General features: G+C 35.3%; 1 protein-coding gene across 1 annotated transcript; it reads right to left on the bottom strand.

Moving 5' to 3' along the window:
* Window positions 1–1,010: 1,010 nt before the first annotated feature.
* On the bottom strand, window positions 1,011–16,904 carry LOC126979628 (G-protein coupled receptor Mth2-like). Its single transcript, XM_050829065.1, has 8 exons — window positions 16,414–16,904; window positions 11,912–12,092; window positions 10,575–10,754; window positions 8,666–8,744; window positions 7,690–7,877; window positions 4,316–4,487; window positions 3,122–3,307; window positions 1,011–1,266 (listed from the first exon to the last, which is right to left on the bottom strand). Exons 1-8 carry the CDS (start codon window positions 16,771–16,773, stop codon window positions 1,098–1,100), a joined length of 1,515 nt encoding a protein of 504 aa, XP_050685022.1. The 5' UTR covers window positions 16,774–16,904; the 3' UTR covers window positions 1,011–1,097.
* Window positions 16,905–25,858: the final 8,954 nt, after the last annotated feature.

The following is a 25,858-nucleotide window of genomic DNA, read 5'->3' as shown; positions in this document are numbered from 1 at the left end:
AAAAGTTTCATTTTGTCAACTTTGCTAATGACGAACTTCCATTTATACCTCCACCCTTTATTTCAACCCCTCCAAGCCTTAGTCACGATAAAGGGTAGCTTATGTCCTTTTCCTAGTCTATCTAAAATTTTATCAAAATCGTTTCAGTGGTTTGGACGTGAAAGAGTAACAAACAAACTTACATTCACTGATTTATTTATTTATTGGTTCCCAAACAACATACATGTATCAATAATTACAAAATAACGCTAGTTTAAGTAAACCATCATTAACATATACGTCAATTAAATGGAAACACTTACTTAAAAATATACATAAATTTAAAACACACAAACTAAAATTATATTCAAATATTATAAGTATAATATACAATAAGGCAAAACTGACAAATTTCAAAAAACGTAAATATCAAGCACATAAACTAAACTAGCCGTTCCCGCCCGCTTCGCTGTGCGAATATTAAAAGGAAATAAATTAATGAAGGAACGTTGTAATTAAAAAAATAAGCTCTAAATTTCGCATCGAATGGTGGTAGTTTCATGTCGATACGATCAGTGGTTTAGGCGTGATTGAGCCTCAAACAAAGACCATTTTCATTATATATAGATATATATGGATATGCTAAGCATAATTAAATATTATAGTATAGACAATCTATATATATACTTAAAATCAGTGTTAGTTTGTTAGTAATAATTGTGTTTTTTTTTCACAATAGTTATAATATGCCACAGACTAACTATCTAATCTATGTGACAAGCGTTGTTAATTCTCATGTCAAAGTTTGAATTTGTATAACTTGCAAAACTTATTCCAATACTGTAACTATCAATATAATATTATAAATGTCGACTAACAATAGTCTGTAGTGAGTGTGATCAAATTCAATACAACATGATGTTGCTTCAAAAAAAGCGCGTACACCTTCCTTAAAGGCCTTGCGGCGGTGATCAGTTAACAACAGGTGACCCGTACGCTCGTTTGTCCTCCTATTCCATAAAAAAAAGGTATGCCTTTAACTTAAAAAACTGTATTATATTATCACAAAAATATATTTAATGTACGGCATATCCATACTATTCAACTTCATTCTACGATTATATTTTGAAAGTCTTCGTTGAGTTGAAGTTACTTCCATTAGGATGAGAGCTTATTCCGTTGAGAGGTATTTCTTGACTTATATCTGATTCTAATGTAGAACTCGTGTGACTTCTTTTTGGTATTTGCCTCGGTAATGCATAGTTTTTCCTCATCATACCCTGGAATCTGAAATAATTGATAAATAGAGTTTTTTCTAATGAAAATAAGGGACGAGATGAGCAGGACGTTCAGCTGATGGTAATTGATACACCCCTGCCCATTACAATGCAGTGCCGCTCAGGATTATATGAAAAACTGAAAAATTCTGAGCGGCACTAGAACTGGGCTCTTCACCTTGAGACATAAGTTGTCAAGTCTCAATTGCCCAGTAATTTCACTAGCTACGGCACCCTTCAGACCGAAACACAGGAATGCTTACACATTACTGCTTCGCGGTAGAAATAGGCGCCGTTGTGGTATCCATAATCTAGCCAGTATCCGGTTCAAAGGAGCCTCCTACTGGTAAAGAGTAATATTAATATTCTACTTAACAAATCTCAAACATTAAATCAAATGAAATCAAATCAGAATCACATTATTCATGAGGGCAATAACTCTTATGAATCTAATATTTTTTGTTGGAAGGTCCCCCACAAGATGGACCTATGATTTGGTGTAGATTACCGGAATAGGTTAGATGAGGGCAGTGCTGGATCAATCTTCGTGGGTTTCTTTGGGAGATGCCTTTGTCCATCAGTGGCCGTCTTCCAGCTGATACGTTGATTATGATTATGATGAAGGTATGCGCTGATATCCTACCGGATACGATGGCATTATTGATGCTTATTTATTTTGACTAACTTAACATTTATGTACCTACGTTGTCTTGTCTCATTTAAAATATGTTGGTAACAACTTGATTCGGTAGTTAAGTATACCATAGGTTTAGTAAAACTGATATTTCATCACTGATCTTGAGCTTTGTCCAAATATAATATGTTGTTTTTCCTTTCTTAGTGTTATCACTGCTCTAAATCCAATCCAATGTATAATGGAACTTAATTTTAATTTTAGTCTATCAATAAATACGAAGTCGATATTTGTTGTGGCTCACTAGCGCCCTCTCAAGATGATTTATAATAATAATAACTTTATTTTATCACCAACAACCAAAATTACAATACAACGAAAGCTACAGGGTACAGGTCGTGGATCGCTAGTGCCTGTGGTAGGTAATAAAATACCTTTGATACTGGTCACCAGGATTCTAAATTTACACAATGACTAAAAGCTCTAAAAATCAAAGGATAGAAGTAAATGTGTGTGTGTGAGTGTGTGAAAGAGAGAGAGAGAGAGAGGGGGTGTATATGCAACCATGCGTGCGATAGGGAGTTCTCGGTTCATAAGTGTGCTAACCAGCTTTGATATAGAACTATCATAGTTGAGCCATCAATATGACTGTTTTTTTTCGATTGGATTCTAGCCCCCTTATTCATAATGGCTCGCTAACTTTAAACAGCCGCTTAGGAGAGTTTTTTCTCATTCTGACTTAGGTCAATAGAAGAAGACAAAGTGAGAATTAACAATCCTTTAAGTTAGCAGACTATTATGAATAAGGGGGTAAGTATTTATATTTAAGTATGTACATTATATTAAATATATCGATGTCTACCATCCATGGTACAGACTTATATGCTTAGTTTGGGGGCTTCATAATTTGTGTCAAATTAAATTATTATAATCCATAGATTCTATGCAATTGGGGTCCTAAATATGAAAGAATAATTCTTCAACAGTCTTAGATACGTCAGCTCTGTGCGAAGTATGGTTCTTTAAAGAAATCAATTTTTGCTTTGAGTATATAGTAGCCATTACAGTAAATTTTTATTCGCAATGGGACTACCCGGAATTTGTATGAAGCCAATTTACCAATTTACAAATTATTGCCATAATAGCCAGTTGTATGTTGGTAGCATTGGTCTCAAATATCCGTAGTGACGATAGTGTTTGACGGTTAGGGACAGTAATTTTAAACACGTACCTTCGTAAAAGTTTCACATAAATTTTCTTCTTACATATGAAAATAAGGAATAGGGATATTCCTATAAGCATGTTGTACGTGTCCGTCACGTACCAGATATTTTGTATTTTTGGATATCTGGCGCTTATGTATTCAAGAACCCAGTTTAGGCCCATTATGGTAGACAATTTCAAGTACAGCATTAACCTGGAAGCAAACATAAACTATAATATTTTGAACCGACGTCAAAAAATTAAATTAAAGTAGATTAATTAATTAGACTGTATAAAAATACGCAATTATTTTTATACTTTTTAGTGCATATTATATCTATTGTTTTGGAATAGTGTTTTTGAAGTCGGTTGTTTTTTTGTTTTTTTTTTTTCTGAAATTAAGTTTAAAATCGTATTTAACTGAGTTGTAGAAATATTCCACTAGCATTGTGTTAGAGTGACCAATGATCATCTTTAGGCGATATGTCGAAATTACTTTATCATTTCGCCCAACGATCCGCAACGATACGTTCATAAATTATTATACATAATATATCATTTTATTAATAACTTTGAAAAATCAGCCGTCGTAATGTATTATTAATAAGTTTTATTAAAGTGAAACTTTATTAAATTGCCTCAAACTTTTTCGTCTGTGTGTTGCAAGTCGCGTGTCGGTCGGGCGGCGCCTATAGCTCGCAGCAGCTGACCGTGTAGTGTATAGACTATTACTCTGTACTCATATGTGCCAGTGCTCCACGCTATTTTGTTTGATTTTGTCAGTGTTCAATGTAAATGTTGTTACTTTTATTATTTCCCATTATCATTCCAATTTTCCAAGCATAAAATTAAGATTGATAAAGCGATTTTTATACCCTTAATGGAATATTATTCCAAAAATTTTTAGTTAAATGTCTATAATGTGAAAGAAAGTTGCACTTTTACCGTGGTTTCATAAAACCACACAATCCTTTTTTTGTTTGTACTTGTTTGTTAGAAAACCAGTTAACGAACGTGATTGTAGGTGACAGGAAATTAAGTATATTATGAAGTCCTGTCCCGGTGCGAATAAACTATAAGAGACAATGAGAGCCAAGTAACACTGTTGATTGCTTGACATACAATCGTTAGTTTTTGTTTCTCGTGATACAATAGTGACTGAAGTATAAATAGAATTGTTTCCAAGGAAAAGCTGATTGAATCGCAATCTCCAGCGATATACCTTTGCTTTTGAGCTCGATGAGCAGCCGGTGAGCCGGCGGCAGCAGACTTGAAAACTAAATTATTAGACCGACTCAGTCGATAAATATTGAATGCCGTAAGAAAGTAGAACAGGTAATTGCCGCAGAGCATTGTCAACATAGGGTCGTACATATACACTAGCTGCTGCCCACCTGAAAACAAATACAATAGTAATAACAGCAGTATTTTTTGGATGAGAAGGATAATCATAAGTACGGGTCATCTAATGTTTTGTGATCACTGCCGGCCACCCATACAAGCAACACCTGCCGAACAGTAATCACGGGAAACTTTTTGACGTTTTACGGTAGGTGTACACCAGGGGCGTCCATTGTTTTTGTAGCAAGGTAGGCACTGTAGATCTAAATAGTCGTTATTGCGCTTTGACGCTGTTTTAGAGCTTACTGTCTAAGCTTCTATACATGACAACTTTGGGCGAAGTACACCAGCCGTGCCGTCAACAACATCAGGGTGCAATACAATGATGCGTATCGTATCCTGATGAAGTTGCCTCGGTACTGTAGCGCGTCGGCCATGTTCGCCGAGGCCAGAGTACCGGATTTCTTGGCGATCATGAGATTTCATATCGCAACATTCTGGAGCCGATTGCGAGAATCCAAGAATGAGATCCTGAGAACGCTGGCCGGGTGTCTGGATTGCTCAATTAAGAAGCATTGGCGTTCAGTGCACCAGGAGGCTAATAGGAAATAAATAGACATGAATACAGAATTGTATTTTAATTATTTAATTTTAAATTTAATTGTATTATATTATTTAACTTTATACATATATTATTGTAATTTTAACCGAGTGCATACAATTTAATAAAGATATATTATTATTATTATTATTTATTCCAACAGTACAATATAAGTTGTATGAAACGCTGCTTGCTTCGTATATGCAATCTGTAGACTGTAGGTAGTATTTTAACCATAAAACTAGTGCTATATTTATTTAGGTTCATTGATATGCATGCCCTTGGTGTACACCTACGCTTGCTATGAAGGTATCCTTGTCATATTGTAATTGAAACACAGCACAAGGAAATTCATTCCACAGCTTGAGTTTATACTGAGTACACTAGACCATGGATGTAAACGATACTCCACGTGTCCGGACCTGCGCCTAATAAATCGTTTATAATATGTGGATTGACGGGTCACGTGGAGCAGTGTCCCACTCTATTATATAACATAAGTGACTTTCTTAATGATTCCACAGACTGGGAATGGAGCGACCGCCCTCAGGCTTTTAAATAATATGTTTAATTGTACATTATCACTATGTAAACATATTTTTGAAAAAAAAAAACCGCTGATTTTGTTGCGCCCAATGGAGTTTTTCAATGGATCTTAGTGGACAAAGGGATTCAGGTCTGAGGCATTCTTTTTGGAATGGGCGGTAGTTTTTGACTTTCAAGTGATGTTACATCTTTTTTTTTAAATAAAAATATTTGAATTTGAAATTGATGACGCCCCAGTTTCTTCGAAGCCAATTTGGCTTTGCGTTCCACATGATCGCTCAGTTCTCAATAGCTCATTTCAAAACCCAGAACTCCGATCCTACGTGAGGCATTATGGGGAATAGCATCAAAGGCCGATGATACGACAAATGGTTTTTCTTGTTGTGGCTACAGAAAAAACTTGGATTTCGTTGAGGTTAAATTGAACAGTTAATTTTACTCTAAGTTTAAATTTTACCCCATTGTCAAGTTTGACTGGACTAAAAATAATTATATTATACGAATAAAAGATAATATACGATAATTTATTTTTATAAAGTTTACTTTTTACGAAATATTTAAAGCACTTTGTAACTTTGAACATGATTCATATGTTGAATACAGCACTTTGCATGCTAAATTGTATGTATTTTACCACTATTCTAAAATAATCATTGATATAAAAGAGTGGCCGCTGAGTTTCTTGTATGTTCTTCGAACAAGCTCTACTTTTTTCGGACTGTATGATAGAATAGTAATTTAAATTAAATATTTATATGACAGTTCCAAAGTGCTTAATTTAAGCCTATTTGAATAAAGTTTATTTGACTTTGACTTTGGTATAACTGCCCTCCGGCCCTGCTCGACGATTTTCCAAGAGACCCACATCGCTAATATTTACGGCATCTCTGACATTGTCATCTACATATTGGAGGCATCCAACATATCATTGATATGCAGAAGAAGCTGTGTAGGAGAAAGCACACAGCTTTGAGGATCTTTAATTGAAGGCTTTAGTATCGAGCAATATCCGCCTTATATCTATCCATAATATCCATGTCTTATGTTGCGCCCAGTAAAGAAGGTGGTAATCCAACTGAAAATACTCTCGTAAAACTGCTCGTAAAGCCCAAATTATGGATGCTTTGATGTGTTAGGTATATGAGAAAATAGCAAGCCGTTCAACTCTGATAGCTCACCCATGCTGATGGTCTTTGATCAACGAGTGACCCTCTAAGTATACAAAATATTGGCGGTTAATTATGCTTTTCCTTGTTTTTTTTTTCGTGAGCAGACCGGTTATAGTTGATAGACCACATTACAAGGGGTGGCTACATGAGATATCTACTTAATTTCGTGCTTTTGAGGCCCGTTTTCAAATCATGGGGAGTTAGGGATATGAGCTCCAGTTCTGGACTCTAACCTGTACAAAACCGGCACTAAGCCGCTACTTCACGCCGGTTTTTTATGCGAGTCTATAATTCAGCATCTGACTCTCCCTCGTTGAAAAGCCCTTAGCCGTGCCTTAGTGAGCTTTTCTTCTTCTTCAAGTGCCTCTGCATTACTGGAGGTCAGCAGTCAGTTTTTTAAACTTTTCCTTGTCCATGGCTAAGCGGAATAATTCTTGTACTGTCTTGATGCCGGTCCACTCGCCAATATTTCTGAGCCAAGACTTCTTTATTCTTCCAACACCTCTTGTCCCAGCAATTTTCCCCATCAAAATAGTTTGCAGCAGACGGTACCTATCGTCGAGCAGTATATGACCGAGGTACGAGATCCTACGCTGTTTGATGTTCTCACTAAATCGATGTTCTTCTGCATTCGGACAAGGATCTCTACGTTAGACACTTTAGCCGTCGAACTTATGCGGAACATTCTACGATACGTCCACATCTCTAAGTTAGCTAGGACGTGTCTATTCATTTAGGCCCCGGGGAAGCACAGGGCCAATATTATAGGTGTTTATCTTCATATTGCACAGTAAAGAGTAGGATTACAGATTTAAATCATGGCTTATTAAGCCAATATAAAAACTGCAGCTCAACTTATATTCAACATATATGTATAAATGAATCATTATAATTATTGCTATAGGTAAATGGTATAGAGTATATATATATATTACCTACCTGTCAAAAAGCAACCCAAAAGTGGGACCGATGGCTGAATAATCCACGGAACGTGGCTAAGATCCGCAGCATTCATAAAATAAAGTATTAGCGTCATAAGTAACGGCACTCCCCAAGCGTATAGACTATACATTAGAAATTTAAACATTTCACCACGACGGTGAATTTGCCTTGCTTTGGCGTAACCTCTGAAAAAAAAACATACATATTAGCAAAATTATTATGATTATCGCAATATTATGTTAGTAGTAGGGATGGCGAATCCCTACTACTTATGTTAGAAAAGGTACGTTTAGTATAGTATAGTTAGTTAGGTATTTAGTTTTTTAAAGTTTAGTTTTGCTTCTACCCTCAGTTGAGATATCTTCAAGTTGAATTTCAAGTTTTTCCAGCGGGAGGCTTCTTTGCACAGTAAGCCGGCTAGTTGGGTAATTTTCTGCCTTTTTCTGTTGGAGGGCGTCGTAGCTTGTGAAATTACTAGGCTAATGAGACTTAACATCTAAGTGACGAGCGCAGTTAAATATTTTGAGTTTAATCAAGAATTCTGAGCGGCACTGCACTGTATTTTATAGGACGTATCACTTACCACCATCAGGTGAACATATTGCTCGTGTCGTCACTTTCTATCATAAAAAAGGCCGACTGCTAAGCCTCAAGATGGTGGTGGACGGTGACGAATCGTGGTTCATTTTGCCTCTTCCATATCTATAAACGGAGAGCCCGTTTTGTGTTCGTTAATATTGCGACAACAACTGAACCGATCGGAATAATACTTATACCATAACATGAAGCGTGATTTGGAGTAGTAACTTATATTTTTTTTTGCTTAAATATACCTTTACGTTCGCAATACAAATAATTCAGTTAAGCAACTGAGGTGAGGTGAGGCGCACGGTACGTAATTTACGCAAAACAATGCTTAAGTCATAAATTAATAAGCTTATAATTAAATCGGATATAATACGTTGCTTCTTACCGAAACGTCCACCATATGTCGTAGGACATGACATTCATCCAACAAAACGCAGCCATGAAAAAATAATATGTAGCACATGCTGAAACAAAAGACGCACAGTTTTACACGTCATATTTAAGTCAGCTAACTCTATCGTTGCTCTAAGTTCTAGTGCTAAATAATATATTCATAATAATACTAAATGGTGATATGAGACTGAACTGTACTGAATTAGAGAGAGAAATATCATAAGTAGTACTAAATGTATAACCTAAGACAATGTGCACTGGTTAACACATAAGTGTTAAATTACAAGAAAGAAAAGAAGACTCTACTTACGTAGTAATTAAGAGAATATTACAAACATTTGTTCCTTACAATGGCTATTATGAGATTAGATATATATACTTACTCTGGCCATAAATACTGTTACAATTAAAAATAAACAAAATATTACATTTGAATTTGGAATCTGTCATTTTTATATGATTGTTCATAGAGTTTTCTTATTTTGGCGCCAATACATTGTACAATATTTTGTGATATTAAAGTGGAGTCGGGTGACAAAGAGAACCGCTGTGATTGCATTACACAAAGTAGGTATGGAGCTAAATGAAAATTTAAAAGTTTCCATACGTTTGGTATTAGTAACATGTTTGTGTATAGGGCTATTAATAGGTACAATGAGACCTCCTCTGTTTGTGACAGAAAAAGATCTGGCCGTCCACGTAGTGTTCGCACAAAAAAGGTGGTCAAAGCAGTAAGGGAAGGAATTCGAAGCTTCTCAATACATTTTTGATAATGTTTTGTATGTTCATAAGCACATTGAGGAATTTTCTAGAAACTGTGACATTCATAATGTTAACACGAGGAACAAACATAAACTTGTTATGCCTACTACTCGGTTGGGTCAAGTTAGTAAGTCTTTTGTTGGGCGATGTATATGCTTCTACAATATGATCCCAGAAAATGTACAAAACAAATGTGTTACGAAATTTAAAAGAATTGTTAAAAAACGTTTGTGTGGGAAAGGTTATTATAGCATAAACGATTTTTTTAATGACACCACGGACTGGGATTAAAGCGAACACTCTCAGGCTCTTTAATTATAAATGTTTATTGTACGATATTACATTGTAATCCATATTTTATATAAAAAAAAAGCCCGCTGAGTTTCTTGCGCCCATTCTTCTCAGGTCTGAGGCAGTCTCTTTTGAATGGGTGGTAGATTTTGACGTTCAATAAGTGTTTTTAAATCCTATTTTGAATAAAAATATTTGAATTTGAATTTGAAGAAATCCTGCCCGAAAGCAATAGATTTTATTCTCAGCAGATGAAGATAGCACCTAGAACCATGTCGCGTATTTTTAAAGATTACTTAGGACTTGCAGCCTATAAGAGACGTACTGGTCATTTCTTAACTGATAATTTAAAAAAGAATAGGGTGGTAAAATCGAAACAACTACCGAAGCGGTACGCAAAGGGAGCTCACAGAAAATTTATGTTTAGGGATAAGAAATTTTTTACAATTGAGTAACATTTTAATAAACTAAATGACATTATTTATGCTCAATCTACAAAATAGGGACGCTTTCATACACTGCGCTGACATACAACTGTTGGGAGTTGGGACCAGGAATTTAAGATTGTGTACTAAAATAAAATTTGAATCTTATAAAGTAAATCCTGTAGATGAAGCCACAACATCTCTCAGGCTCGTCTCAACAAAGCATACAAGATTTTATGACGATGCGTCACTCGAACTGTTTGCTCAGTTGGAAGAGCACTGGCACGGAACGCGAGTCCGTGGGTTCGAGTCCCGCATCGTTCATAATTTTTGTTTTCAAATTTAATTTAATACTAGAAGTTAGGGTTATCACTTTAAAAACATAAGAAATTGTGTACTAAATCAATTTGATGATGAACTTACTGAGATTTATACATATCTCTGCCGAGTATGGTCCACTTTTTACTATCGCCAGCAGAACAAACGCGACCATCATGCTGCACACGCATGACATCAATATTTTACCACCAAGACTCTGCAATTCTGGTAATAAGAAGTACACGAGCAGAATCAATCCGAGGAATACTGCAGACACGATGAGAGCTGGAAATATTGGAATGATGAGTCTGAAATCTATTATATTTATGAGTGCTAATCACACTAATATTGTGAAGGGATTAGATCACCCAAATTAAAAAATAATAGTCAGCATATTCTATATAGGTCTTTATATTACATATTCAATGCTTTGTCTGATACCTTGTTAGCTTGCATTAAATCTATCAATTTCGCTATTGAGCCTATGTTGATGGTTCTATGTTTACAATTATTATAACAGTGCAACACTAAACTCAAAATATTTAATATGACATGGTATTGAATGGTTTTGTTTTTAATGGAAATGAGGGACGGGACGAGCAAGACGTTCAGCTAATGCTATTTGAAACACCCTGCCCATTACAATGCGCATTCAGGACTGTTGAAAAACCCAAAAATTCTGAGCGACACTGCAATTACGCTTGTCTCCTTGAGACATAAGATGTTAAGTCTCATTTGCCCAGTAATTTCACTAGCTACTACGCCCTTCAGACCGACACATAATATTGATAACACGTTACTATTTCACGGCAGAAATAGGCGCCGTTGTTGTCCCATAATTAACCGGCATCCTGTGCAGAGGAGGCTCCCACTGGTTTGTTTATTTGTTTTCAGTTTCGTGCATTAACTACACACCCAATCATGAAATTTTACGCTCAGCTTGGAAAGATATAAGGACATAGAGTACACAATTTGATTTCTAGAAGATACGCGATTAGAATATAGCCGATCATATAACCTGAATATACACCCATATTTCTCGAGTTATACATAAAGGAAACACAAACACACACAAAACGTGAAACAAAAATTTAAAAAAAATAGTAGAATCGGTGTCAGAGCTATATTTAACACAAATAATTGCAAATACAATCAGATCCTAGAGATATTACCTACTACTATTGATCTTTCTCAAAGAGTAAAACCCCAATACTTATTAAGTAAGGACGTGTCTCAATAGTTTTTTTTGTAATAAAAGGAGGTGATCACTTGAGCAGGAGATCCGTCTATTAGATCAGCAACACTCCGATTAAGTTCATTTTAAGAAATTTTGTTGTTATTAAGTCTCCCTATAGGTAGGGACACAAAGATGCAAGAATCTGATAAAGCTTTTGACTCATACCTCAACTGCTATAAGGACTTAGATCCGACGTTATACTTACCATATGTTAAATAGTCTCCCTCTGTATCCTCATCATCATCAGTCAGCTCTACAATGCTCAGTCGTAGTTTAACTGATTGGGCAAATTCACGATCATCAAAATAGTCTATGCAGAAATCTGTGTTTGGTATTATTTGCCATCGGTTGTACGTATTAGGTACTTCTGTGTATACCAATCCTTCCTAAATTAAAACATATGAATATAGCTAACATATACTTAGGGGCTATTTCACAATGCACAAGTAAAGTTACGAATAGTCTATATGCTACTTATCTATGGAACAGATATCAATTGCGTTTCACAGTTAAAGTATGCATAAAGGCGTTTATTTTCTCAAAATTGATTCCTTTAGAATTATTTTTGATATCATTTCTAATACTACAACCGTTTTGGACACAAATCGATTGAAGGAGCGGCGCAAGAAACTCTCCCTAATCTCCCAAATAATGTATAAATAGTGTTATCTATCAAATAAGCGCCATTTAAATTATAGGATGGATCTCATAGCAATATCATAGTTATCTGCTGGATAGACTGACAGAGTGAGAAGCATTTGGCAAAATAATGTCAATTTATATCATGGTAGGGGAGCCCAAGAGACTAAAAAGAGATTAACTCTAGCGTAAACACCTATTGGATCGTGATTTATGAACAATATTATGAAAGGCGAAAGGCTCATGACACTTGATTAGTTGATATTCTCAAATTTTGTTGGGACCTTTTATGTAGCCATGAATTTATCGAGCCTATGAGAATCTTCTTCTTTATTTGAACATTGTGAAACAGCCCCTAAAAGTTATTAAATTTAACACATATTTGTAATAGAAATACCGCAGATTTGAAAAAAAAAAATAAGAAAGCATAAATTCAGTTGTAATTATTTTTTAATAATAATTGCTCGAAACAAATATATCCCATTACAGTCTGGCTGATCGTTCCACACTTACAATATCATTTACGTATACCACATTATCGTTACTAATACCTACTATCTGCTCGCTATTTCGTCTACCAGTGTATAACACTGTAAAGAGTGTAGTCCACATTTACTAGTATATTAGTTTGTGTTCCAATGCGTTCGTAAAATACGTTTTCCTACAACCGTTTATCTCTGACTACCTTGCAAATCCGACTACCAAGAAAAAGTCTTTTTAATTTTCGGGATTTTTATCCTTACTTGGCACTTATCGTTATATTTTGGATAATTCACACTATAGCTTTATATATAATTTTTATAATAATACATTTAATAATAATATGTGTTACAGATGGGTAAGCTATATTATTATTGTAAAGATTCATCAAAATCCACCTTCGCACGATACGCCACAAATTAGGATATCATCCCCACCATCTGGATGTGTGGCGGTCCTCCACAGTGCGGTTTTCAAGCAACTTTCTTCCACATACTACAAAGCTGTGGAATGAGCTTCCTTGTGCGGTGTTTCCGGGACGATACCACATGGGTACCTTCAAAAAAAGCGCGTTCACCTTCCTTAAAGGCCGACAACGCTCTTGTGATTCCTCTGGTGTTGCAAGAGAATGTGGGCGGCGGTGATCACTTAACACCAGGTGACCCGTACGCTCGTTTGTTCTCCTATTCCATAAAAAAAACCATTGAGTTGTTTTTTCGTGAAAGAGTAACAAACATACATCCATAAATTCTTACAAACTATAATATTAGTAGGATTTTTAATCGGAATGCGTACAACAAGGCATCAAGCCGTGCAGAATAGTTTCATCCTCTCAGTACAAGCTTCTATAAATATTATTAACTAGTTAGTCATGATGTATCAAGCTAAATAATTAATGTTAACCGCAATTACATGTTTGAATGTGTTTTTCGTATTATAATGTAGGATTTCCCATTGTTTGCTCAGAGTCAGGTTAAAATAATGGCTTCACAGTATACGTCGAGGAAACATTCCTATAAATATATATTGAGGTTAAAATTTAAAAAAAAATGGGAGATTCACTAAATAGGATACAGGATTATCCTTTATATCAAACGCTAGAAAAGTATGCCTTTTTTAATTAATAGGTTTGCAATCTTAATTAGTTCAAGTTGCAGACATAATATTATATTGAAGACTAATAATATTAGGCATGTTTAATTTGTATGTTTTATTATTTTACATTGCTATTCATTCTTGTAATCCTGAGTAAGTCACACCGTTCATTAAGCTTGTAAATTGCGTATTAGGATAAATTTATTACGATAATGACGTACAATACATTATTAATAATCCGTTATCATTTAACAAAAGTAAATGAATCATGTTCAGTCACCACACACCAATACAAGAAGCAAATATAACCATTTATTTATTCTGGCAAATATAAGGTTTTAATATTATGTAAATAATCTAAATTAATAAGGCGCCTATAATACATAGGCTGCACTAAAAGTATCGGGAATGGAATATTTCCACTGTTCCTGTCATATTAAAATCTTTTTAATGGAAAACTCCTTGGTTTTAAAAGTCGAATATCATTTATTTGTTTAAAAAAAGATTCTCGGTCTTGTCACAAGGTCTTGTCAAACTTGTTTAGTCGTTGAGAAAATGGAATTGACTCGAGAAAATTCTAGAGCCATGATTTATTATGACTTTCGAAGTGGCTTAACACAAAAACAGTGTGTTGACCGGATGATTTCTGCATTTGGTGATGAAGCCCCATCCAAAACCACAATTTATCGCTGGTTTGCTGGATTTCAAGGTGGACGTGTCAAGCTCAGTGATGATCCCCGTCAAGGTCGTCCAAAAACTGCAGTCACCAAAGAAAACGTTGATGCTGTGCGTAAGCTGATTGAGGAAGATCGACATGTAACATACCGCGAAATTCAGGCAACTTTAGACATTGGCATGAGTCAAATACAAATAATCTTGCATGAACAATTAGGTGTAAAAAAGTGGTTTTCCCGATGGATACTGCATTTACTCTGTGAAGAGGTTCTTGGTGCGTCAGAATCCTCGAAAGATTCCACGCAGGATCCTCAAATGCTGTATACAACATCGTATCAGGTGACGAATCCTGGATATACGCGTACGAACCCGAAACAAAACACCAGTCACGAGTTTGGGTGTTAGAAAATGAGTTAAAGCCAACAAAAATTGTTCATTCACGGAGTGTTGCAAAAAAAATGGTGGCCACGTTTGTCTCCAAAACCGGCCATGTTGCGACTATTCCTCTTGAGGGACAAAGAACGGTTAATGCGGAATGGTGTGCTAGCATTTGTTTGCCACAGGTCGTTTCTGAACTCCGTAAAAAGAACTGCAACCGCCGCATCATCCTCCATCACGACAATGCGAGTTCTCACACCGCGCACAGAACAAAAGAGTTTTTAGAGCAAGAAAACATAGAATTATTAGACCATCCGTACCGTATTAGACCGTACAGCCCCGACCTAAGCCCTAATGATTTCTATACTTTCCCTGAAATAAAGAATAAATTGCGTGGTCAGAGATTTTCATCACCTGCTGTGGACGCCTACAAAACGGCCATTTTGGAGACCCCAACTTCCGAATGGAATGGTTGCTTCAATGATTGGTTCCATCGTATGGAAAAATGTGTCAAATTTTGCGGAGAATACTTCGAAAAGCAATAAATACATTTTTAAATAGTAATGTTGTTTCACTTCCTTGATTCCCGAAATTTTCAGTGCCGCCCTCGTATAATCGTTTTTTTTATTCCATATATTATATGAGTGAAATATTAAATTTTTTCTAGTTTAATTTTGTTTGTGGGCATGTCTGTGGCTTCGTGTGCCCGGATCGTCTCCATCCTTAAATACGTGCAGGACCGTTGGCTGGTCCATGCCTAAACTCGTGAACGGGTGCTGCTTGTAGTGCCAAGTCGACCTGTATACCATAAATCATTGTATTTGTTCCAACAATTTAGCAACTTCCAGCAAAACTCTAATAATCACGACTATCATGTTTACGAAGCATCCTTACACAAACAATGAATTCAAACTCTAAAGGTGGATGCATCCTTCCCATCCAACATGATTTAAAAAAAATATATATATTTAAAACGAGTCATATATTGGATGCCTTAGAACTACAAACTAATCTGTTATGTATAGACATATACAAATATAACCATTATTTACCTTTACATTACATTATTGACCTGATAAGGAAATACAAAAAATTAATCCCGAATATAGTTTATTCGGGATTTATTTTCAAGGGACTTTCTTCCACGTACTAGAAAGCTGTGGAATGAGCTTCCTTGTGCGGTGTTTCCGGTACGATACGACATGAGTACCTTCAAAAGAAGCGAGTACACCTTCCTTTGAGGGCCGGCAACGCTGCTGTGATTCCTCTGGTGTTGCAAGAGAACGTGGGCGGCGGTCATCACTTAACACCAGGTACGCTCGTTTGTCCATTCCATTGTCCATTGTCGTTTCCATAAAATAAAACGACCTAGTAAGGAATTACTTAATAAATCCCAATAAACTATTAAACCCTCGAAAGTACGAATATTATAAATCTTACCTCGTTTAAATAAGTAGGTAATCCAAAACTGTCATAAAAAGTTTGTGATTCGTAAAATGTATCATTCAAAAATTTTCCTGGTAGTAACATGAACAGATCGCCCAAGGTTTTATTCGTTAGCTGATCATGTTCGTGCCTGTCGTAGAGATAGACAGTTGAGTAGTTCGTCTTGAAATCTATATCGGTGCAGATAAAGTTGTTCTCACCAACAATCGCATATTGGTTCTTAGGGCAGCACTTATTTATACATTTTTTGTAAGAACATGTCGTGTTATCATGGTCATTAACCACTATATCTTTTTCGGACGCAAAACAATAAATCCGCACAGTAGATAAGTATAATAATATTAGCAACAACATATTGGTAATGACGTGCTAATCCTCACATTTCGTAAAATATAATGGTGTTCCACAATAACAATTAATCATTGCTATAAATATATTTATCTGTGGTTTCCTGTGATATCAATAACGGCTTATGTTTCGAAACTGTTTAATAAGGTAAATCCTATTGGAGTAACTAAATTACACTGGCCTGCAAAAGTAAGTATCACACTTTTCAAATTAAATTTTTTTCTTAACTATAGAAGGTAGAGATTTAAGATTAAAAACGTTTTGTTGCAAATTTTATAGGCTTTAATTCTTAGAAACTAAAATTATACATTAGTAATATTTTTAACTTAAAAAAGATAAAACAATGAAAATAGACATTTTTAATTTAGTGTAATAAAATTCAACTGAAATGTATTACATGTTATTTAATTTTTAATAACTAATATTGCCTCCTCGAGCTCTGATTACAGCTTCGAGCCGGTTTGGCATACTGAACACTACGTTTCGGAGCCGATGTTGGGGAATATTCTCCCATTCTTCTACCAGGACCTGCTTTAGTGCCCTGAGGGTAGTAGGTGGTGGTCTGCGATTTCTGACTAGCCTCCCAAGCTCATCCCAGGCGTGTTCAATCGGGTTGAGATCAGGACTTCTTGATGGCCAAGCCATCACGCTGATACCGACCTCCTGAATATGAGTATATTCTCGTACAAGAGTTTGTACGATATGAGCCGTGTGTGGCCGGGCATTATCATGCATCAGCATCGATCCATCACCCATATTTGCTAAATACGGCCCTGCATACTCATTGAGAATCTCTTGAGCATATCTTTGCCCAGTGAGGGTGTCATTTTCTATGGCTACTAGCTCTGTGTGACCTTCTGAAGATATGCCAGCCCATACATGTACACTGCCTCCACCGTATTGGACTCTTTCTGAGATGCAGGCTTGAAGGTATCGCTCACCAGATCGCCTGTAAACACTTCGCCTTCCATCAGAAGTGTAAAGGGAGAATCGAGACACATCTGCAAACAAAATTCTTGACCATGGGATGAAGAATCATCCCACTGCATGTGTTCACGGGCGTATCGCAGTTTCGCCACTCGATGCTGTCTCTCGAGTTTTGGGCCACTCGCTGGTCTTCGGGGTTTCAAATTTGCTTCAGCAAGTCTTCTTCTCACTGTACTGTCACTAATGTAGTCCCTCCGGGTCTGAAGTAGCTGTTGCTGGACTTCAACTGCATTTTGGTGGCGATTTCTTAACACAGTGGAAATAATATAACGGTCTTCTCGGACACTGGTACACCTGGGACTGCCATTACAAGGTTTTCTCAGATGATGTCCAGTCTCTTCGTACCTTCGCTTTACCTTCTGGACCGTTCGTACCGTCACACCCACCATTCTTGCAGTGCGACGCATACTGATGCCTAGTTCCAGAAAAGCCATGATCCTAGCACATTCTTCAACTGAAAGAGGCATGATAAATAAATGTTATGTATCTTGAAAAAAATTTAAAACAGAAATAAAAATGTGAATGGTAAAATTGTAATTCGGAAACGTCTACTTTGAAAGAGGAATGGTTTTGTTTTTGAAGTTTTTTTTCAGCCAATTCTTAAAAGAAGGTTACCGACTATAAAGTTTTTATGTACAAAATTAAATTCTCTTTGGAGTCCTTTTTATTTCGAAACTATATCTTGTGAACTTAAAACGTTATCCCAATTTGAAAAGTGTGATACTTACTTTTGAAGGCCAGTGTATAATTGCTAGTTGTGTAAAACTACAGTTAACAAAAATTCAATTGGTTAGTTAAAGATACGGTACCTAATGCTATCCACTATATACTTAAAGTGTTATGTATAGGGCAATGTATTCAAAATAAATAATTGTAATAAAAATATGGATATCATAATTGTCTTTGTAGAAAGGATTGCTTTAAAAAAAAAATTCAAAAAGTTTGGGATTGGTTTATAGTATAGCAACAATTTATTATTTCTAACTGGGCTGAACCAAATAATATGAAAAATTGAATTCAAATTCAAATATTTTAATTCAAAATAGGATTCAAAATCACTTATTTAACGTCAAAAATTACCACCCATTCAATAGAGACTGCCTCAGACTGGAGATTAATAGGCGCAAGAAACTCAGCGGGCCAATTTTTTTATTTAAAAATATGGATTACAATGTGATATCGTACAATAAACATTTTTAATTAAAGAGCCTGAGGGTGTTCGCTTTATCCCCAGTCCGTGGTGTCATTAAGAAAATCATTTATGCTATAGTTACCTTTCCCACACAAACGTTTTTAACAATTCTTTTAAATTTTATAACACATTTGTTTTGTACATTTTCTAGGATCATATTGTAGAAGCATATACATCGCCCAACAAAAGACTTACTAACTCGACCCAACCCAGTAGTAGGCATAACAAGTTTATGTTCGTTTCTCGTGTTAACATTATGAATGTCACAGTTTCTAGAAAATTCCTCAATGTGCTTATGTACATACAGAACATTATCAAAAATGTATTGAGAAGCAACAGTCAAAACAGACCTTAATTTACGTAACAAGTCAATCTTAGCCATTATAGAATGTTTGCTGAAAACTCCCTGTGATAGATGCGTTCTTAAAATGGATCACTTCCTCCGATATAAATTCAAACAATTTAGAAGTTATTAACACTGTCATTTACATAGGACATGTCAAATCGCGTTAAACTGTCCTTGGAGTGACTCCTTTGTAGCATGGAACTGGCGATAGAAGTGCAAGAAGTTTTAGTTAATATTAATTTTCCATTTCTTTGTTTTTTATCTTATAAGTACGTATTTTTGTATGTGCATGTGGCACGATTTCTGTTTTTGTTTATCATATGTATGTAAGCACAATAATTAATTGTTGGCTTTCTTCAAATTAAAAAAAAACTCATTAGTAGTACGGGTAGATAATAGTAAATTAATTTTTAATGAGTTATAAGTACACCGCAACTGTGAGCTTATTAGCCAGCGACTGAATTAGCTATTTCTTTGATTTTTTATTTAATGGAGAAAAAAGAAGAGGAATAATAACAGATAAAGTTAGACATAAGTATCTAAGAAATAGCTATTGTTACCTAAATATTTTACACTAAAACATTTTTCTGGAAACGATATTAACAACAAAGGAAAAAGGCTTTACAAAAATATATGTAGGACTAAGTATTCAAAACTTACAAAAACTATTTATTTATTTACTAAGAAAACTTACAGCTATTTATAACTATGTTGTCATCTATTTTTGTAACAAAAAACCATTTATTAGCATTCACATATTTATTGATAATAATAATATAATTAAAGTTTATATTATTTCATTGATACAATACTTCGATACTTTGTGGAGAAAGCATGAGTATAACCAAGTCATCAACAGTTGCCGAATTGCACTAGGTTTAGTTAAAAACGTGTCAATTTCGGGGTAAGTATTTACAAGTTCATTTTTGAAACTTGTACGGACGAAGAAGGAATTACGGCGATAAAAAATATCCTAGATTAGTTGGCTTACGTTAACCAAATTTTTGATTTTGGGGAAAATACAGAAATCACAGGGTGCTAGGTCGGGGCTATGTGCAGGATGGGTGACGAGTTGTACTTTTTCGAAGTTATAAATGACTTAGTTTTGTTGGCCGTGTGTGAAGTTGCCATGTTATGATGTAGGAGAACGCGACTTTTTGGTCGGCTTTCGCGAACTTTTAAATACCACTCGGCATTAACACTCTTTTCATCTTCAAGTAGAATTGTGCAGATGGGACCCGTAGCTGAGAAAAATAATGCGATCATTATTTTACCAACGTTTCTCGCCTGCCTAACATTTATTGGCCTGTTCTCATTTTCAAACACCCATTCACGTTGCTGTTTTATTTCGGGTTCAAACAATGACGTTCTATACATATACCCCCTTATTCATAATAGTCTGCTAACTTAAAGCATTGCTAATTCTCACTCTGTCTTCTATTGACCTAAGTCAGAATGAGAAAAAACACTCCTAAGCGGAGTAAGTAAGCGGACCATTATGAATAAGGGGGATAGACAACGCACCTCATACAAAATCAAAGCCTAAATATGGCACATGGCACAAATGTCAATAGGCAGCAATGTAAACCCTATTTTAGCTTCAGCTGCGTATTTTGTATTAATCATGACATCAGTGTAGTAGCAGTTAGGTATTTTTTTAAGAACATACGAAAAGAGGGTTGCTATAAATTTTTCGTTCGTCAGTCTGTCCCTATTTTCCGATCAAGACCTCTTCAGTCAGCGGTTTTTTTACGTTTTTAATCAAAAATCACACTCATATTATAAAGGGGAAAGTTATGATTATTTATTAGCATGTGTTTGTATTTGTTACTTCTTTACTTTCTTAAGGGATTTGGGCTTAATAAGTTGAGGTATCCTTTAATGGGGGAAACTAATACTCAAATTTATTATTTGTCTTTTGGACTTAGATATCTTTTCCAGGGTATCTTTTTGGTATATGTAGTGTAAGCAGACAGCAGTTTTGTCAAATTTTAAGATGGTTAAATCAAAAAAAAAAATCCTTTACTGCTTAAATATAAATATGCTTGTTTGGTTTCTAAATTTCTACAAATCTCTCTCTTGCTACCAATTGTGCCAATTCTCTTTCATTATCTCGTGTACGGGAAAGCTGAAAAATATTAGCTTTTACATATTTGCGATGTAAATAAGTATCAATTATCACTACGTAACGATACTTCCGTGATAATGTGTAAATAGCACTAGTATGTACCTAAGTGTTCACATTCTTGTAAGCCGTTCACATTACACAAAATACAATAATGCTTATTATTGTTCACTAGGCCTTCAAAAACAGTTCTTTATTTTGTCACCTAGGAACGTCAATCGTCAGTCGTATGAAAAACCATTCCATATTCATGGTTTCTGTATTCGTGGCATAAGTACGTAGAACGGAACATTTATACCCTGCGATTAGGAGTTTTTAATATGTAATAATGCTGATTAAAAATATTTTCATTTTAAATATTAATAGCAAATTCGTAAGAAAAAAAAAGTGGAATAAATTATACAGGAATAGCAATTTGTGGTCGGGATCAATAGCTGCAACGATGAAGGTTGGCGTCATGATCTGTTCAGTTTTTTAGTTCTGTAAATATCCTTTGTCAGTTCACGATCAGTTCGAGAAGGTAACTACTACTAGTACTAACTTACGGCCGTTCCCAATATTCAGTCTATCTCTTACTTGAGATAAAAATTGTAACTATCGTTGACTTTTCTGTCCCGATAAACTTATCGAAGGTAGCTCACCTTATCCGTACTCGAAATAATGAATAATAAAAAGAATAGCTGTTCTTTTGATCTCTTCTGACTATTACCAATATTTAGTGCAACGGTTAAGCTTCTGCTAATGTCTTTGTCTGTGATATGTCATATTTTGTCTGTGAGAGTCGAGTGGAGTAAAAATATTCATTGTCAATAGTCATTCATTTTCATTTTCAAAGTAGTCAGCACAGCCACAAAACAGAAAAAACTAGTCGAAGTGGCATGTGGGCGTTACCCTGTCGCCACTATTGTGTACAAATGTACCTACTCGAGGCTCAAGTGAGACCAGTCGTTTAATGTCAAGTGAAGCATAATTATCTTTTGAAAAAATCATATCGTCAATAATTATCGTGCCATTTATGACTGTAAAAATCATAGCCGCATTAAAAATATGTCCAAGAAAGGGATTTCCTATCATCGGTAATTATAATTTTCCGATTTATTTTCAATTAATAATTCTATGAGTTGTGAAAAATATACAATTAAAATTGAACTATAACATTACGACGTATGATTCATTTACCGATGTTTAGAGACTGAGCGTTTGGAGATTAAATAAAACAACTGCTTGAGTAGTATGAAGACTGTGAGAAATAATTGGAAGATATATTTTACTTCAGTTACATGATATATGTACAAAATCCTTAAAACTAGTTAACCAATTACAATTGTTACTTAAAAATATTAACAAGTTTAGAAAATACACACCAATACTAAAGCTTACATTTTGACCAATAGTTAAACGTTTCATTCAATAAGAATTGAGAATTCTATAATTAATTATGTGTTCTATCTCGCTCTAAAACTAATGCTATCTCAGTAAACCGGCCAGCGAGCGCACGCTTGTGTAAGCTCGCGTCGATCCTCGATCATCCGACGTCAATGTGCATTGAGCACCCACTCTGTCGCTCATTGATTAAAACTGAATGAATAGTGATCGACCCTGCGACGCCTTAGTAGAGTACGCTCGGCCTTGCTGTGAGGTTGTGTAACGCGGAGCTGATCACGTGAGTATATCTGCGGTCTTCGAGAGAACGTGACGATGCTTGTACTTCGATGAGATGACTACTGGTGATCTGCATGATTCTATGACTTCATGTACAGTATTATGAAATGGTTCTTATAAGAGATAATATTACGGTATATAAAATAAAATGTTCTTTTAAGAACGAATCTTTCGGCATACGCTTATTACAGTTAATATGCACGATTAATATTTCTACGATCTATAATGCTACGAAGGTATTACGTTACAAGTTATTAGACATTTGTATTAATTGATGTTATTCGTTGTAGGTACAGCTACAGATGTAACTTAAGTTAGAATAATGAATGTAAACAATTAAAATATCTTGCTACTCAACAAGTGCATGCATGTACATATCGATAAAATTTTATCGAAATAAATTTCATCTTTATAAATTGTATTCAAGGTTTGCTCTTTTCCATGCATCATGCGATAAGGGTGTAAGTAAGCATATGGTTGTGGTAATTGTGTACAAGAGAGACTACGATGAATTCAAATTAATAGTTTCAATTGTCTCTTAGGTACACCTATAATTATTTAACAAATATGTGTAAAATTCCAGTTAACTAAATAAGCGTTAATCTTTAAATATAGACAAACAATTTTTTTATTTTAAATTTTAATATTTGGCATAGAAGAAAAACCTCATCACATTTTATTTAATTAATATAAAGGACGAGACGAGCAGGACGTTCAGCTGATGGTAATTGATATGCCCTGCACATTACTTGTACTGATTGTTGAAAAACCCAAAAATTCTAAGCGGCACTACAAATGCGCTCGTCACCTTGAGACATAAGATGTCAAGTCTCATTTGCCCAGTAACTTCACTAGCTACGGCGCCCTTCAGGTCGAAACACAGTAATGTTTACACATTACTGTGTTTCGAGCTTCACGGCAGAAATAGCCGCCGTTGTGGTACGCATAATCTAGCCGGCATCCGGTGCAAAGGAGCCTCCCACTAGTAAATGCATCACATCATAGAGTAGAGGAAATACGTGATAGAATTGTAAAACATAGATTGAAAACCATGAATTCTGGGAATGTTTGCCATCATTGTAGCATAAATTTACATCATATTATAAAATATCATATATCATAAGACTAACAATATTATTAATACTCCTTTTATTAATCAATCGTTACTGCTTGTTTTGGAAATTTTCTTTCTTTTTGTATGGAAGCAGTATGGTTTATAAAATCTCATGTCTTATTGGCCCCTTGGGTTTATACAGAATAACGATGAATACTTATAAAAAAAACTATTTATTTTGCATGAATTGCTTCCCAGGTAAATATAATATTGATTGTGTAACTTTCTAAGACTTCGTGTATGCTGTCTTGGTTTTTGGTTGGTTTTTAATTGAGCTATATAGTCCATCCTTTTAAATAAAACTATACCTAAGAAAAAATATTGGCCTATCATTATTTTAGCCTACGACGTACTTTATCGGTAATATACTTTATCTACCCTGATTAAATCTTTTCTAGTTTTCAATAACCTATCTATATGTTTACAAAAAAAAAAATGTATTCTTCAATAATTGTATTCATTTTTGTACAACACCAGGTATTTTGACAGAAGTCAAATCTATGGTTATAGAGTTCCTATTACTTCAAGTTTTTATATGTTATTTTTCTCAATTTAAGAAAACGTTCTGAGGCACATTCACTCTAAGATATCTGAGATTAGCGGAATTGTATTAAGTTCGAATTTGACGTGAATAAATTTGTAGTTATGTCTTTTCGTAATTTTGAATTTAGACCTATCATAAAGCCGGAATAAAGTGTGTGTATTACATATTTAATAGATTAATGTGTGAGTTTGGCGACATAGGTTTCCGTAGTAAAATGACATGATGCCACTTCTACTAGTTTTTTCTGTTCTGTGAGCACAGCAGTACTAAAGTAAATTTAAATTTTTACTAAGGCAGTCGCGCCTCTTATACGCAGTATTTACATCTTCTTTGTTTAGTATGGAACGTGCCGTAATTTGACAAAAGTTTGAAATAGTTAACACTTTAGCAGTCTGGCGATTGGCGACGAAGGATAATACGGCTAAGTTTGAAAGCGAACAGTTGCATAAAACGTAGTGGATTTGAACTATCTCCGTTTTTTAAAAGATACTTCTTCTCAATCGTTCACTGTTGTCAGAGTGGTCGTGGTTGCCAAGATGACGCAACATTAGTCGCCGTTGGTCTCCACAGTTATGGGTCGCACTGCCTCCCTCGCGATGCTCCTCCACTTTTGACGGTTTGCAGCATTGCGGGAGCACTCCACAATAGGTGTCTGGGTCACTGTTTTGATAAGGTCCGTCCATCGTGTGGGTGAGCGTCCTCTCGCTCTTTTCCCCTCCACCTTCCCCTGCACTATCAACCGCTCAATCGATCCTTCATTTTTGGAGATGTGACCAAAGAACTTCAGAATTCGTAGTTGCACAGTTGACGATAGCCTTTCTTTTATCTTCAGTTCTTTTAAGATGGAATTGTTGGTTCGGAAAGCCGTCCAAGGGATCTTCAGGAGTCGTCTCCAACGTGATTATATAGGGATCCAATTGTATTCCGTTAACGTAACGAAATTTGAGAACGTCAAGTAATCAATTGTCATTAGCCTTTCTTAATTGTTAATAAGTTATAACATAAACAAACCATGTGCCAAGCATTATAGTAGAGGAGCCCGAGCGGGGATTTTGGGATTTATTCGAGTGCGTATAACATAAGAGGGACAAACCAGCACCTTGTGAAGTACTCCCAACATA

The sequence above is a fragment of the Leptidea sinapis genome, chromosome 3 (assembly GCF_905404315.1).
Source record: "Leptidea sinapis chromosome 3, ilLepSina1.1, whole genome shotgun sequence".
NCBI lineage: Eukaryota > Metazoa > Arthropoda > Insecta > Lepidoptera > Pieridae > Leptidea > Leptidea sinapis.
Note: the sequence above shows the minus strand (reverse complement) of the source record. Positions and strands in the feature narration are given on the sequence as shown.